Here is a 17,522-nt window from a genome sequence, read left to right as displayed (position 1 = left end):
TTTCCTTCCTTCCCCATGACTTTCCCCACCTACTGCCACTCCATTCACACAAATAGTTGTCCCAAGCTCACAAAGCACAACAGGGTAGCTAGAAAAGGGCTATCAAACACATTCGCCAATGCTTTTCACAGTTCACCCAGCCAAAAGCATAGGTGAGGTCTAGATTTTCAGCCAAATGTGCCAGGCAAGAAGTATTGTTGCTCTTTAGAAAAACCTCTTTTGGTCATTCCAGTTCTCCCGAATGGCTGACTATCTGCAATAAAGTTTCAGGTTCCTACTTCATGGGGAGGTGCCCCTTACAGCCAACGACAAAAATAGATGTCACTGCAATCTGTTGAATTGTTTGCAAGTTTCACTTGGCTGTGACTAAGGATCTTTGACAATATGCCACCGACTGGTAGGATGGGACTGCTAGAAGGGGAACGTAGCCTGCAAACTGGTTATGTCTACTAACAGCAAACGGGTCACCTCTGGCTTTCAGATGCTCTTGCTTCTGCATCACCCAGATCCCCTAAAGCAGCTGGGGAAGAGCTGTTTTACACAAGCTAACACCATGTTAGCTAGAAGCAACAGCTCTTGGAAAACACAGGATGTGTGAAAGTTTGGAATACCACACCATTGCTAGGTTAACAACAGAAGATCCCAATGACCTTGCAGGGGTTTTGTATATTTTCATGCCTCTCCTCTTCCCTTAAAGGAGCTATTCCTTGCCTTTTCTGAGCTAGACTGTTTCCTGAAGATGGGCCAAAAGAAGAGCTGCAGTGTTTGCTTTCTTCCCTTGCCTGGAACAACTTGGTTTTGCCGCAGGCTTATTCACAACAGCACAACACGACAACTATGATGGATTTTTCCGTTTTTCAGAATGGCCTCACCCCTGGCTCTGTTCCACAGTGAACATGGACTGCTGTCCCACCTGACTGAATCTCAGAGTACTTCACAGACATGCATGGAGTCTCCTCCCAGCACTTTCTGGGAGGTAAAGGAAGTGAAATTATAAATTCAATAATTTGATAAATTCATGTTGATAATTTAACGTTATCAGTTTGTACACAGAGGGAAAATAAACTAAGAATTAGAGACTGGCTGTGGTAATCTGGCCTGCATTGTATTAAAGGCCTGACTACAGATCAAGAATGTTCTCTTCTGGCCTTATAAAAACAAAATGACTAGCCTTTTAAACAATGCTATGTAAAGTTCCACAGTTTTCTTGGGTTGTCCTGCCTTCCCCCCCCCCCCCCCCCCCCAAAGAACTATTTTTGATGGTCATGTTCATCATCTGCTAACTAAAAGGCCCCTGCAGGGCTGCGTTCCAGTACTTGTCTGTGGAAGAGGAACATCAAAGTCTGCAGTTTTCTAAGGATCTACGGTCAAGGCTCCAGAATCTTCAAAGCTTCTTAAACTTTAAGGATCTACTGAATACTCAAGGATTTCTTAAGGAATAAGGTGTTTCGTGAGAAGGGACCTCAACTTCTGGCTCATATTAAAGATGAGAGATTGGTTCTTTGGAAGTCTGAAAGCAGATCACAAAGTTGAGGCAATACCTGTGCCTTTGGGTAAGCTTGGGGAGCAGGAGGCAACTGTCAGTTCTTTGTACTATTAATCTAACCCAGGGGTCCTCAAACTACGGCCCGCGGGCCACATACAGCCCCCCAGGGTCCTCAATATGGCCCCCGGTATTTACAGACCCCCCCGCCCCCCCCCCTCCCCCCACCCCCTGCCGGGGGCTGGGGGGGGAAACCAAGCAGCCGCAGATGACTGCCTGCCACTGCATCCGCGCGCCGGCCCCCTGTTTAAAATGTTTGAGGACCCCTGAACTAACCCTTTGTGTGACTCCACAGCCACTTCTCCAGTGTAACAACTAGTATTGCATTAAAAAAGTACAAAAGCAAGCACTCCATGGCCTGTTCCATCATTCTCCTAACATCCTTGTCTGCATGAGACAAAGCTAGAGACCCCTGGTCTTCAAAGCTATTCAGCCACCTTTATTCCAAATATCTCTGAAAGATCTAGCTCCACCTGGCCATATGTGCCACAGAAACACACCCATCACCTTGTTCACACCTGCTGGAGGTTTATTCTGCTAAAAAAACCCAAAAGGATAAAAAGATTTGTTGATCTTACAAAGTATCATTCCATTGTGAAAAATAGATCCTGGAGTGGGGGAGAGAGGAGGGAGGGAGAAATCTACAGCAGAGCTAATACAGCCAGCAAAAACAGGTGCTGTTTGAAGCTTCCAGTTTTCCAAATTAGAAAACAACCAGATGGATTCTCTCAGAACAAGCCATGGGATTCGACTCCGTGGTGGTAGGGAAATTCAGCTGCATAAATGTAACACCAAGAATGGTCCGACATGTAAGGTTTCAGTCACGGTCAGCTCCCCAGATGGACTCAGATAAGCAAGTATTCACATTTATTAGAAGGTGCAAGTTTCTCAGGATGGCTGTTAAACTGCCTAGTTCTTATCAACTTATGCTGACATAATCTCTGTCTGATCACCCAACGGGGGGGGGGGGGGGGGGGAGCGGGGAACACCTTCCCAAAATATGAAGAGACCAGCATATTAACGGAATGACAGATGTAGAAATTGTGGGTGATTTTGGACCGGTCTTGTCTCATCTCAGACTATCCCACCATCTGCTAGTATGGACTTACAGGACAGAGAGGTCCTATTTGCCTCATTAACCCCATACTATTTCAAAGAGCTCTGCAGGATTGATTATTCAGGCTCATCCAATGGCCAGGATTCCATTTTTTTAAATGACATCACACATGCAAATGGATGGACAGTGACTTTGTTTCCCCAGGAAGATTACATTCAGATGTGGTTAACTGATGAGCTGCTCAGAACAGCTTTTCTTCAATAGGGTCTCCAGGGTGTGTTGGTAGCATCTTCCTTTGGTGTGTGACTGAAAGGCTTCATTATCACAGACAGCCAGGGGAGAGAAGTATCTCCAGGGGGCAACTCAGAATTAACTCAAAAGTCTAAGGTATGAGGTGCCAATAGCTCTTCCTACGTTTTTCACCAGTGCCTCCTCCACCCATCTACAGCCAAAACAGTGTCTAATGAGAATGTGGAGGCTCAGCCAGTTCCCAGGGTGAAAAGCTTAAAATATTGAACTTATTTATTTATTTTAAATTTCAATGAAATCCCTTAGATTCTTTCCTACTTTGATTAGCTCCAGATCCAGCTGGGAGAAAAGAATCCCATTTTGGATTTCAATGAAATCTAAAAGGTGATAAGAGTCTTACCCTTGCCCAAAAGAGATTTACAAACCTCCTAAAGTTCCACAAACACTTACGCTTTAGAATAGTTCAGAATGAAGTCAATTCCCTTCTCATTGTCAAACTGGATGTCACGAGGCAGATCACTGTGGGAATGGGCATCAATGCTCAGGGGAAAGCCTGGGTGCCACTCCTTCCAACTGAGAAAACAAGAGAGGTTGGATTAACCATATAACCTTATCAGCACAGGAGCTGTATCATTCCTTCACCTACACTGCTTCTCTGACTCACCTCTATAAAGTAAGTTTGTGGCAGACTCATCTGGGCCAAAAATAGTGACTTATACCACATCAATACCTGCCAGTACCCTACAGAATCCTGAGGTTCTGAAGTACAATGAAGGGTGCCTACTTGGCCACCTACTTTCACAAAACTTGAAGTAACTTAGTATCTGTGGTATTTCCATACTCTTGTCAAGTTTGGTTGAAATTGGCAGTAGCTTCAAATGTATTGGGAGGGGAGGGGATGGACAGACAGAAGGTGCCCAATGCACATCATTCTTGGGGCTACATTTTTTGCAGAACTGAGATACAGCAGCTAAAAGTACTCAGACGTGTATTTAAGTTCCTCCAAAAGGCAACTCCCTGAGAGATGCAAATAGTCTTGATTCAGCTCTTCAGAAGAGCTTTACCCCCTAACGGTCATGGCACACATTCTCTGCCGTGCATGTTCTGACACCATGTCCCATCTTTACTTCAAAACAAAAGGTGATGCGTAAAGAGTACTATTTCAATGCTATTTCCAAATTGCCTGCCACACAGAGATTGCATTGTGTGTTATCAGTTATGCATCTGAATTGTAAATAGCTGTTTCCCTGGAATTACAAATGGTTTTGCCTTCCTTTTTGCATAAGTAAATAAAATTTTGTGCCACACCTCTTTTTAAACTATAACTTCCTCTGCTCTACTTCCCATAATTTGTAAGCAAGATCCTTTCTTAGTGAAATGATATCAACAACTCATACACCAAGCCTCAAGCCATCAATTCTGAATGTACCCTCTGTCCTTCCGATCCTTACTCTCATGATAACGAGATACAAGGGAAAGAAATTTATGTTATTTTAACAGAGTATGTCTCTAGCAAAAGGAAATGTCTAATGCCTTCTGGAACTACCCAGTGATAAAAGACAGCATTTTCCCATTGTGACCTTGATTAGGAAAAAATGCCTATGACAGTATAAAAGTGGGTATCACAACTGTGTTCTGATAACACATTCCAGTCCACTCAGATAGGGCCAGATCTTCCACTGCACACTGGTTCAGGAAAAAACTAGCTTGCTGCAGCAGCCAAAATGCTCTGGTAAGAGCTGAGATGTTCAAATCATGTTCCAAAACTGGAATAGTGCTCATAAAAGGCAAATTAAATCTGCCTTCAAATCTTCCTTGAAAGCACAACTGCATGCCAGAGGGCCCACACAGAGACGGTACCACTGGATTCCCACTTAAACCTTCCAGATGGGCTTATCTGGGATTCAACTATCTCATAATGCCACTTGCACCAGGATGATCGTAATTTCACTTACAGTGAATTCCATCTAAGTAAGGAACATATATGGCCAACAGGGTTACTTAAGCTTTCTCTTATTCAGAAGTCCAGAAATCAGAGCAATATGATAAGCTGAACATACTCTGTCAACCTCTGACCCGATGAGAGCAGGCTCTGGACCTTCTAGGGAACTATGGGAAACTCACCGGTACATTTTTTGACGGCTCTCGAGCTCTTTGCGTCTGTGCTGCTTGAGAATATGAGTCTTGTCATCCCGTGAGAGCTTTGCTGGGAAACAGGGAAAAGAGACAGGGTTATGAGGTTCCTCTACCTACCACTGCCCAGGTCTTCAGAAAGAAAGCAAAGTTTCCAAATCTTTAAACTTCTGATCTATACCTTCACAAAGTTTTGCTGGGAAAGGCTTAGACAGTCCAATTTAGTACCTTGAATAGAAGCACAGGTCCCTAGAGAATCTGGAAGGAAAGAAACTCCTACCTTGTTGCCTCCAAGGGTTAATTAGCTCAGGCTAGGAGCTCTCTCAACTGTATATAAAACCTGGGTTCCTAGTGTAGACACTTGCTGTACATATCCAGTGTTAAATGGTCTAAATATGGTCATGGTAATTAATTTTACATTTCAGTATCTAAGGGAATTTTCATCAATAAGAGAAATCACAACATTGTTCCAGCTAATCTCTCTGCTAAAAAGACATCTACAGGAAGCACTTCCTATCCTCTCTCCTTGAGTTGTGCTTCTCCCCTGGCAGCTTGGGGCAATAATCATATCTTCTTAACATAAGAACAGAAAGAAAAAAACCAGAGAGGCTTCATTTCCAGGCAGCTTGCTCTTCTGACCACACATGTATTCACTATACCATTAAATAACACAGAGACTTCCTTAGTGATCAGAGAAGGGGCAAGGTCCGTGACTCACTTTACATACACAAATGGGAAGGCAGATAAAGCCAGCAGGAGCTTCATGGAAATAGCTGTTTGGAGGTGGAAATGTCAGAGGTAGTAGAATGATAACATGATGGCTATACGAGTTTCCATCTGGTTGTGTTGAAGTTACCGATAAGGCTTCACTTGCTTTTGCTTTACCTCACCATACTCCGAAAGCCATGCAAAGCTGCTTTCCATGGAGTGTTACAGTTGTTATAAATCAAGTTATGAACAATGGTCCATCTGGAGACCAAATATAAACTGACACATAGTTCTGATTATATGACAAAAGGCTTCAAATGCAGAATTCCTCAGCCAGGAGTATCCAAAAACTTAGTGGGAAGATAAACACTTATTTCCTACCACCTCATACCTTGTTTCAGCTGTGTCAGGCACTCGTGCTGCAGACCACCACAGCAGCCAGCCTACCCTAGGAAGCACAGAGGGGAACCAGCACACATCACCGACACACATCTGCCTCAACCCTGACCGCAGGAAGCAGGTAGTCAGAGACAGCTAAAACACAAGTCCAACAGGCCACTCTCAGAAGAGCACAGAAGTGCTGCAGCACTTTTCTCAGTTGGCCACCACAGCTTGGTGGTGACCATACCCATCTCACCCTGCTTTCTGGACTTGCCAGGACGCAGAGAGGAGGGGTGAAAAGTGAAGCTGCTGTTTCAAGTCAGTCCTTGCACCCGCTGAGCAGCCTGCCTTGGGATTTTATTTCACTCTCAAGAAAACAAAACCATTTACAGGCAATTGATCATGGGCCACATAGGGGCTCAGTATGAAACAAAGATGGGACAGTAATTCAAATTAGATCAAAAGGGTTTTCAGCAATGGAGATGTGGAGCAGACAAAAATCTGGCATTAGGGTCAGCCTTCAAATTCAAGACTGGTGTAACAAGCCAGTGTAAGGACTTTTCCCTGCATGTGCTTCCCAAAATATCCAAATGAACGGCCAGCACCCAGCCCAACAAACTGCTCAGAAACAGTCCCAGTCATCAGGGAAAGCCCATTCCCCAGGATGCAGAAGGGGGCTGGCAGTGGGTCTCCATGGGAGAAAGAAGATTGGGAGGTACATGGGGAAAGGGGAAGGAGAAGCGAAAGAATTCTGGATGTTCTGCAGGAAATCAGGTTTCTTATGGCTCTCACCTCTTCCATCTCGAAGGACAATCTCTTTCTCATCTGTAATCCAACGGTAACATGGGAACTCCAAATAGTCACCCATTGGCGTTTTTACAGTGATATACTTAAGGTACCAGTCATCCTGGTACCAATATTTTCGTTTCTCAATTTTTATTAGCTGAATTTCTCCAAGGTCTTCTTCCACAGTCACATCATAGGAGTCAACCTACAGAGCAGAATACAGTCAATGACCCACCGCATGTGCGGGAAGCACAACCAGCACTACACAAGCATACCTGATATGGCATGGGTACAAGAGAACTTGCCAGCTTCTTGTGGGTGAGAAAAGGAAGACCTATTATTGGACTGCAACGCAACAAAAAAGATGAATAAAAGAACAAACAAGAACATGTAAAACGCTCCAGAAACAGAGAAACATTTTAGTATGCAACCTAAAATTCTGTTACTCCTTGAAACGTTTGCAAGTCCAAGAAAAACATGCAGACCATGAAACCATTTATAGTTCTCCCAGCAACAGCTGAAAGAGGTATTGCTAGGGCACATCTGTCCATGCAGCTGGAATGGAAAGATGATCGTGTGATTAACACATTGGACTCAGAATCTAAACACCTGTGTGTATTAGCCAGATGTGCTTCAGAATAAGGATAGCATTCAGATCACCTGCATCCCCTTTGTCTTGTACTTCTTGTGGCTGGTCTTCTTCAGTTCTCCATTTTTAAAATTAGGACAATTGTGCATTTTACATTTGTACAGCTCAGATTTGGACAGGGATATACTTTATGTTTGTAAAGCTCAGATGTACAAAGCAATTTAAGTAGCTAACTGAAAGCAAGGTTCACAAGAATCCCATCTGGCTCCGGAGGCCCTTCGTTCTTTCACAGGAAACAAGCCAGCATATGGAGACATGGTTTAGTTCCTTCCTCAGTTTGGAGTTAACTCAAAGGCCTGACTCCTGCTACGTGGAGGGACCTCAGCGCAGACCTGCACAGTAGCTGCTCTGTTTAGTCCTTTCCCATACTAAGGGTCTGGTCGCAGGGTCTTTGCACTGAGCTGGTACTGAAGGCTAGGGACTATGCACATCTGCTCCTGCAGGAGTGCCCTCACTGGTGGCCTAAAGGGACAGGGCCCCTGAGACCCTGAGGTATTGGCCATGACACGATCCGGGTGAGGAGCAGACCATTCCTGGAGCTGCCCCTACACCAGGCTGCAGCTCTGAACCTGGCCAGGCTGAGGCAGTGACTGGGCACCATGCTCTCCCTTGCTTGATGACTGCTCCGGCAGGGCTACAAGAGAAGTAGCAATGAACATTTTCTTCTTCTGTTTAAAACACAATGGCTTCGACTACCAAGCTCAGCATTTCTTCCATATGGTAAGCCTGTTCTCAGCCCACATATACAATATGGCATCTCAGGGCTTCACCATCAGATGGCTTGAAATGGACGTGGAGCCACCTGGCCCACCAGGATGAGTGCACCTGTGAGCACACGTACAGACCTTAGCTGCTACACGCTCCAGCTACTGAAGGCCACAAAGAACTAGTCACCTAGACACAACAAGATGACTTTGGTCACTGGTTCACTCCGTAAATCGCCTCTCCCACAACACCGCTCTCAGCGCCGCAGCTACACGGCCAGGCCTGGGAGGACGGCGGCCGTGGACATGGTGCTCCCCTCAGCCCCTCTCGCCCATGCTAAGCACCCCCCATGCAGCACAACGGCTGTCATGAAAGCTGACTTAAGTGCCTTGCCAAGTTGCCTAGCAGGTGTAGGACAGTGGGCACTCGTCCCCGTACGTGGGTACTTCGGTCCCCTCATGGGGGTAACTTCTCGGGGGTACATGCAGTTCCTCACCACCTGCGGGGGCAGCGCCCAGCAAACGACAGTTCTGGTGGCCCTTGCACTATTAGGCAATACCAGCATAGCAAGAAATAAGTAATTATTTCAAACATGGCTGTAAGACACCTTGTGGTGCTAAGTGAGTCAGCAGAACAGGAACTGACTCTCACTTTCCAAGAGCAGAAGCAGCCCAGGGCAAACAGGAGCAGCCGAGTGCTCATCGCGACAAAGCTGAATGGGCTATGGCAACCACGGAAGCAGCAGCCAAAGCCTACTCTGCTCAGATGATCCTGCTAAGCTTCTTGTGGTTACAAGTAGGGACTTAACTCTTTCGTGTTTTTTTCTCAACACAGTCAAAAGTTTTAGAAACCAACCAGGTGCTGATATCAAAAGGAAGAGGTACTGCACTGACACGCTGCAGTGCCTGTAAAAGACTCACCAGCCTATGTGAGCTTTGTCATTTGGCTCCTGACCTAGACACCACACTCTGCTTGTTCTTTTTAGGAGCACTTTCTTAGCCTACCCCAGACATTTGACCTATGCCTATTGTTACTGTCTTAGTGGCTAAAGAAAGGCTAATTCACATAAAGACCAAAACTGAAAAGTGAAGAAAGATTAAATTCCAGGCAGGAGAAAGGAAAAAAACAACCCACCACTTAAGTGTCTTCAGATGGCACTTAATATCTCAACTGTTACAAAAGAAAGATTCATGGCAACTTGCACCCCCATTACTGGAAGAACACACCTAAGAAGGATCCCTTGGCATCCCTTCTCTCCCATTTTACCCCAAGTTTCCCACATTATTGATGCAAAATATGCTTTTCTACGAGCTATCCATGAATCACCAGCTGCAATGATCGTTTTGGGATGAAGACACCTGTCTGTCCACCAACATTTGGGATGACTGACCTCAGTTCTCTTATAACCCATTACGTAAAAATACCAGCTTTCGTAAACTTCGTCACATCTAATTGACTCATAGGAGCCAGAGAAAAATAAAAAGCCCTATAGGCTTTGAAGTCCATCCTACAGACAATGAAACATTGTCCTTGCCTGTCTTTCCCCAAAGATGTTATTCAATCAACTCTGAAACCATCAGGCCATGACTGCTATACTGCAACTCATATGAGGCTAACAAGGATACTGGAATTTCTTCTAATATGTAGTCTAATTTAATTTTAGGCTCAAATACCTAAAATGGGCATGGACGGTGCTTATTTTGATTTGCTGAGACTTAACAGACTAGTCTTAGTCTGAGCTGTATTCTCCTCATGCCTATTAAAGCAAAAGCCATTGAACTGTTTTTAAAAAGGAAGCCCGTCATGTCTTAAATAAAAATTTGCAATGTTTATGTCAATAGCACACCCATACACACCAGGTGGTAATAAACTGCTTCACAAATAGCACGGTAGTCCTCGACAAGCTTGGGATGACAGCATCTGTCTGCTAGGATGTGAGCTGGGAGATGAAAATCACAGAGCTGAGATTTCTACCAACATGTTAGAATGATGCTTGTCACTTTTCCTTGCATCTCCATAGCAGGAAAGAAATAGTTCTTTCTGTAGATCCAAGAATTATACTAATTTTAAACATTTTTTGAAAGTTTTATGTTGCTGATTCTTCAACATCACCACCACCTCCTCCCCCAACTATCCCAGAACAGCTAAAAGGATAATGTGTAAAGGTAAATTAATTCCCTTGGTGATTCATGATTTTGAACAAGCTGTGGGGATTGAAAAACATTCAATGGCTTTTCTCAGAAATCACAATTATAGCGCCTTGAGCCACAGCTGCGACAGTCAGTGGCTGCAGAACATACCCCTGTGCTCCTTGCTCAGAGAATGGAGATTCTTCCTTCCCACAATGCTGGTTTCAAACACCACCCTCATCTTTGCCTATCACCCCACATCCAATATTCTCAGCTTCATTCTTGTCAGTTGGCATAAGTAATTCTGGATGATGGCTACAAAATGCAGATAACATTCTCAGATGTTTTCCCATTCTTAAATCTTTCCAGAAATAGACAGCACTTGAACAATTTCTATTTCATATCCATTTCCTTTCAATTCCTGGTTTTCTCAATAAAAAGTGTCAATAAACTCTTTACCAGACTTAGGTTTCGCACTGAGTCAGTACTTCTGCAATTTTGTACATCTCTTTCCAGGACCAGATGGCACTTTGCGGAAGAGTCCCTCGTCACAGGCTGTCATACCATGCATCTCAAACTCAGCCACTTCCTGCTTGTGCATCTTTTAATACAATTATGACACAAAATGTATTATTTCAATTTTACCATGATCCTGATGCATTTGGCAGTCAGGAGCTGGAAGTAGCCACCATGCAGAGACACAGTCCAAACGAATCCACAAACATATCTGAATTATTACCCATTTGTGTTCATCACTACAAAGGAAATTTAAACATGTAATGACTAATGCAATAACCTACAGAGACAAATGATAAACTGCATCTGGATCATATTTGCTTTGTATTCAGCTACTTGGGATTTTTATGCTCCATCTTCTCACCCACTTCCAGGTCATGTACAGAGGAAGAATAAGGTGACCCAAGACACTGCCTGGATAGGGGAAATGCACTGCATTATTTTTAGCTCAAGTCCTCATGCAAACCCCATTGCTGTCAAGTGATTAGTATGGCACAGAAAGTCTGAAATTAGTCTTACCACGTCCTTTTTGCCTAAGATACCTTACTATCCTTTTTAAAATCCATATCCTTTAAAGGTTCAGCTAACAATTTCATTTTTAGTAAATCCTCATTTACACATATGTATTTCTATAGTTCTCATAATGTCACACCTATGCACATACACATCTGTATACATAAAAGATTTAAATTAAAGAGCAATATGAATCAGATCCAAACAGCTGATAGAAATGTCACATTGACAGCCAGTCTTTGGAAGAAACTCATTCCTCTGGTAACAACCTCTTTGCTAATATTACAAAAGCCCTAAAATAGTTGCACGTCACTGTTGATATAACGCAAAAAGGACATTCAATTAGCCTAAATGTTTCTGAAGGTTTTAACTCTTTTTATGACCATCACAGTGCCAATTTTAATGGCACTTCTGAAGTGAAGGTTCCCTCCTGATGTCTCACCCAGCTTTCACTGCCTCCAAGCCAGCGACACAATGGGCTCACCCGAGATGAAAATTTCGCTAATGCAGTAAAGGTGTGACAGGTTACAAATATGGTACAGAGTCCAGGTCAGAACTGACAGTTGGCTGCTCAACGTTTCTAAGGCGTTTGTGGTACAAGGTCTCCTGGTAAACACATGGCATCCCTGCTGACTGCACACTGAGCCAGAGATGCTATGACTTCTTACACAGTCTGAGTTCAGAGTGAAACAACAGAATTAACGAAGACTATTGGACTGTCCAAACTCCTGTAGCATCCTGTTCAAGCAATTTAATCTCACACAAAACCTAAAATCTTTCTTTCTGAGGAGAGACTCCTACCAACTAGCCTAATGTTGCAAAAAGGACAACACAGACAACCCCTCTTTCTATAAGCACAAAGCTCTAAGTGGAAAGAACTGTATTTCCCTTCTGGAAATACTTGTGAATACATTTCTTTCAACAAAAGCAAAAAGCAGGTGACAGGGTAACAGGAAGAAAACAGAGAACTGAGTGACACCCTAATCCTTGCTTTGAAAACACTTGGCACCAAGAGGAACTTACTCAAAAGACAATGAGTGAAGAAAAGCAGCTATGGCTTTCTACATAGCCTGTGTCCAATGCTTTGAGTAAGTCAGACAAAACCTACAACTAAGCTACCATTGTGCAAATCCCTTCAGTTTTTTCCAAGTCCCTTTCCCTCAATCCACATTTGGCATGCAAATCTCCTCCTCAGAACTGGCCCACGCCTTCTTCATCATATCTAGTAATATGCACAATTTGCATTAATTCAAATGAAGACATTACCAGGATACTGAACCTGGCCCAATATTTAGAAAAGAAATTGGATAGTAGACAAAGCTTTACAAGGTAATACTGTAAAATTCTGGTCATCCACTAAAACAGTGCCTTTTTTTGCAAATGTGTTCACAATTGAATTGTTTTGCAGAAAAAGAAAATTATAGCGATGCTATTGAAAGAAACACTAAAGGCAGAGCTGTGAAACCAGTTGCTACATTTTACAAATCAACCAACCTGAAAGTCTTTTGGCTTGCTTCAGTTTTATTTTTTTTGGTTCCGATTTGGTATTTTTCTTTTCTTTCCTTTTTACTTTGTACAACACATTAGTAAGACCCTCAGTGTTTTGGGCACAATGTTACCTGAACAGGTGCCTGGAGAAACATGCTGCCCTCCAGAAGAAAACATCCTCAACAACAGAACTTAGCACATTGTACTGCAGGTGTGTCACGAGCCATACACTTTATGGAACAATGTTATTCTCTAAATACATGCTGAAAAAACTGACTGCATATTTGTAATATCAATCACATAGCAATAACAGAAATCATGAATTTGGATAGGAGAATTCTGGATTTAGTCAAGAGCCTTGGCACTTGGAAACAAGTTTGACAAAAAGCAGAGACAGTCCCTGCCTCAGAAGGCTTATTTAGCCAACAACACGTTTTATACAAAATGCTAGGACCCAGGTGAATATTTTCAAATGTGCCTAAAAGCTACCTTCCCGAGGAGATATAGGTACTCCTTTTAGGTGCACACATCCTCTGCTGTAGTGCTACTAACATCCACAAACCTCTGTTCATTGCTACCTCACGCAGAGGGGTCCAGCATTCACAGGCACCTCTGCTCCAGCTGAACCTGGTCCCACAGCAGAGCAAGGGTTGCTGCTGAGCTTATACTTAATGCTCACACCACGGCATTTTCTCCCTCTGACAGAATCCAACCCAATCCAATGAGATGTTCAGAATACTACCAGGCTCTCCATCACAGTAATCTCTAGAAGACATTCACACACTCTTTTTGTAGCCCAGGGACAAGAGCAAACTGTCTGGTCGCTGGAGACCCTAGTGCTTTTCTCCTCAGCTGGCAGGGCTCAGCTGTCCTGGGAAAGCACCCTAACCCTGAGGCTGCTGGACAGTCTGAGGTCTTCTTCATCCTCTCTCGTTAATGCTGTTAAGCTTTGCTTAAGATGTGTAACTGTTCCCTGAGGAGTGAGAAAATGACTAGATGTCCATTTGGGAGATTCAGCTAGCAAGGTTCTAAGCTGATGAATGTTAATTATCGAAGCAAGTAATCCCAACAGCAGCAGCTGTTAAGTCCCCACACCTGAATCTGCTAGAGCATCTCCTCAGAACATCGACTATAAATATCTGTGGACCATGTCTACACATGCCATCAGCACTTACTCAAAATACTGACTTCTGTTAACCACATCTGCGATGTCTAATGCAGAAGAGACCAGATACCTAAGCTATGAATTAAAAAGCACACCTAAGGGCAAAGCAGCACCATGACAGTGAAGTCTCACCTGTATATGCAGCAGTAGGTCTCATTTCCAAAGTGACTTACAAACACGCGGTTAAAACTTTCAAAGTTGCTTAAATCTCATCAGACCTTTTGGAAACAGTGAGTTAGGTTCCCAGATAAAATACACATTTTGGGAGGGGGGGAAAGAATTACCCGAGTCTATTATTTCCACAGTAGACAACAAGCAAATACATAAATAAAACAAATAAACCACTGCTCAGAGTATAAGCGATTACAGATGGATAGCCTTGGTACTGTGAGCAGATCACGGAGAGGACAGGGCACAACACGCAGCAGAAATCAAGGTTAGAACGAACAGCACAGCTGACAGCCCGGTCCCCGCTTCATTCCCACACCTGCACGGCCGTGCCGTTTTCCAGTTCTCATTGAAGCTGCCCTACACGTTTCCCTCGGCAGACACAGTGATTCCCACTGGAAGTTCTCACCTCTGTGTTTAATTCCTTGGAGATACCAGGGCTCTGACTACTATACCGACCCCAAACATCACAGGAGGCAGACAAATATTTTTAGTATTTGTGAGTAAAGGACGAAGGAAGCTGAAAGCCCACTGTAAGCCGAAGGGCCCCGTCCTCCCCCACGGCGGCGGGGCCGCTGCCAGGGCTAACCCCCGGGCAGGGGCGCCCGTGACGGCCGGCCGGGGTGGCAGCGGCCCCTCGGTCCCGTCCCGTGCGGCAGGCGGGGCAGCAGCGGCAGCCCGGGCAGCAGCGGCAGCCCAAGCGGGGCGCGGGGAGGCGGCGTCCTGCGGCTCCGGCCCCGGGCACCGCCAAGGGAGACGCGCGGCGGCTCGGAGGCGGCGAACGGGGCCCCGGGGCCGCCGCCGGGGCCGCACTCACCGCGCCGCGCTCGAAGTCGTTGTAGAAGGGTTTGTCCAGGAGGTGCCTCTCGCTGCAGCCCGCCGTGCCCTCCAGGCTCAGGTACACGTAGTCGTCCGTGCCCGCGAACCACTGGCTGCCCGTGGCCACCGTGACGGTATAGGACGGCATGGCCCCACCGCCGCGACTCGGCTCTGCACGGCCCCGCCGACCCGACCGGCCGCTGCTGCGCCGCGATCCCGCCCCGGCCCCGGCCCCGACCCTCCCGGCACCGCCTCCTCCGCCACCGCGGCTCGGCCACCGCCCGCCCCTTCCCCAGCGCCCGGCACGGCCCGCACAGCGCCCCCCGCACCGCCCCGCGCCCCCGCCCGCAGCCTGCACGCCGCCCTCGCCTCGCACCTGCCCTCCCTTAGCACCAGCTCCGCGCCAGCACGCTTCACACGAGCTGCCGCACAGCACTTGTCTCTGGGCGTCTTTCCACGGTTGCACACTCCGACACAGCCCCCGGAGCTCTCGGCACACGGCGCGGGGCTCTGCGGGGCAGTCCTGCTTCTGCCAGGCAGCGGGCACAGCTCGCGGCACCTCACCGCATGTATCCTTACAGGATCTCATCCACACAGCCTCAAAACGCTCTGCGTTCTGCAACCTCACCTCATCACCCCAGTTTGCAAGCACACACTCTCTTCCATGCCCACACCTTACGCATGTACTACACTGATTCAACACACTACCACGATCTACCCCCATATGTACACTGCACGTATCCCATTCTCTTCATCATCCAACGTTACTCACTCTGCACCAACACCATAGCGCACCCTCATTATACACACCGGATCTGCAAAACTATATACCGCTCACCCTTTTCTCAGGTCTAGACCCCCAAGTGCACAAAAGCTGGAATGCTTTATTCCCTGCATTCCCCTAAGTTTCTCAAACACTCTGTTGTCTGCACAACCGTGTGCAACACTAACTGCCAGCATATGTACTTACACAACCAACTCCCCATTTCCACAAAGCGCTCTAAAAACCCCACAATTTCACAGTCCCCACCCTGAGCGCACCAAACGCCTGCTATCATTAAGATGCTATCATTAAGACAACAGAAGAGCAGTCTGTGCTTCTTCCAGAGTCCAGCCTACCCCAGAAAAAATAACTCCATAGCAGCGACACTGCACACTTGGGCACCAAAGCCACTCATGCTCTTCTCTCGCATTTTCACCAGGCAATCAAATACCACATGCTGCCACTCTTGATACCTCACTGATAACCTTCCTTCATGCTGCTGCCAACAGCAGCTGCATGATACCGTGCTGAAAAAAGCCAGGCTGGGGCTTTTGCAGATCCCGGTGTCCTTCCACCATTGCTCTGTGATCAGACAGAGCTCCTCATTTCCTTGCTGTTGGGCAGCTCTCCTAGCTGGTCTCTGGGCTCTTGGGAATTCCTAGTGTTACAGATATGCAGAGCAAGCTAAATTAAATCCATCTCAAAAGTGCTTTACTTGTGGTACACTTGCACCGCAGGTGCTGTGCTGGCGCAGTTAGCGTACAGCAGTAACTAATCTAATCATACTTTGGTAGAACTTTCAGTCTGAGGCACTCTCCTGCCCACAGGTGGGGCTGGGTAGGCATTATCAGCCACCAACCTTCAAACGCAGATGAAGAGAGCAATTAAAGTCAACAGCTGGAGGTTATTGCTGGCTCTGTCCTCTTCTATTCTGGCAAGCCCAGCTGCAAAGTGCCTTGTGCCTCAGTCCGGCATGGCTGCTGCATCTTGGGCTGTTGGGTGACACTGCAAGATGTGCTTACAGATTCTCTGCTTCAGGTTCTAAAATTGCAACTAGCCAAAGTGTGTTGTGGCCTGTCTTATGCACTGTGGCCACAGAGCAACAGGGACAACCTGTAATAACCTGAAAATTTCCTGTTATTCTTCCATAGAAGTGTGATGACACTGGGCTACACTCACCCAGGCAAGTCAGAGGCCGTCTCCTGCATCTTTTCTGTACTAGTAGAAACTCAACCATTTGCTACATTGCGACTTATATTTCAAGGCTCTCCCACATTCAGGGTATGCATTTACATACAAGCATAAAAAATATTCACTGTGCCTGTCTTGGCTCTACTGAATTGCTTGCTCAGCGTGAATGTCTAGTCTGCAGCTACTTTTAAAATAACACCCAGAAGTGCGAGATGGCCAGCTGTCGCATGGCGCACCTGAGGTACCTGCAAAATCAGCCCAGAGATCTGAATTCTCCTCCTGAGATTTAACCAGCAAGGGATCCTTCCTGCTGCACTGCAATCCCTCCTTCCATGGACAATGTTACTCCACAGAAGTGCACCATAAACTCTCAAGTTCTTCCCTGGTTTCTTCTTTGCTTTACGTAAGATTTCAAAGAAATCATACATTAGTTTCATTTTTGTATGAGTGCTCTCAGTCTTAAAGTTTCTAAACTTAGGTTCACAGCCTTCTTGAAAGATGTATCTGAAACCTTTGTAATATGTCAAGTGCTTTAAAACCAGCTTTTGTCAGACACAAG

General features: G+C 45.7%; 1 protein-coding gene across 6 annotated transcripts in view; it reads right to left on the bottom strand.

The window, feature by feature from the left end:
• Positions 1 to 15,224, bottom strand: part of ALOX5 (arachidonate 5-lipoxygenase) — a 44,504-nt gene extending 29,280 nt beyond the window's left edge. For all 6 annotated transcript variants that reach the window (XR_008733827.1, XR_008733828.1, XR_008733829.1 and 3 more), the window contains exons 1-4: positions 15,008 to 15,224; positions 6,864 to 7,062; positions 4,974 to 5,055; positions 3,300 to 3,422 (exon numbers count right to left, since the gene is read on the bottom strand). Coding sequence is in view for 3 of the 6 variants with exons in the window: in XM_055720212.1 (XP_055576187.1) it covers positions 3,300 to 3,422; positions 4,974 to 5,055; positions 6,864 to 7,062; positions 15,008 to 15,157 (554 nt within the window). In the remaining 3 variants the exon portion in view is untranslated. The remainder of the gene's footprint in view (positions 1 to 3,299; positions 3,423 to 4,973; positions 5,056 to 6,863; positions 7,063 to 15,007) is intronic.
• Between the last annotated feature and the right edge of the window lie 2,298 nt (positions 15,225 to 17,522).

Source organism: Falco cherrug, chromosome 9 (genome assembly GCF_023634085.1).
Source record: "Falco cherrug isolate bFalChe1 chromosome 9, bFalChe1.pri, whole genome shotgun sequence".
In the NCBI taxonomy this organism is placed as follows: Eukaryota; Metazoa; Chordata; class Aves; order Falconiformes; family Falconidae; genus Falco; species Falco cherrug.
This window is presented reverse-complemented; position numbering and strand designations above follow the sequence as displayed.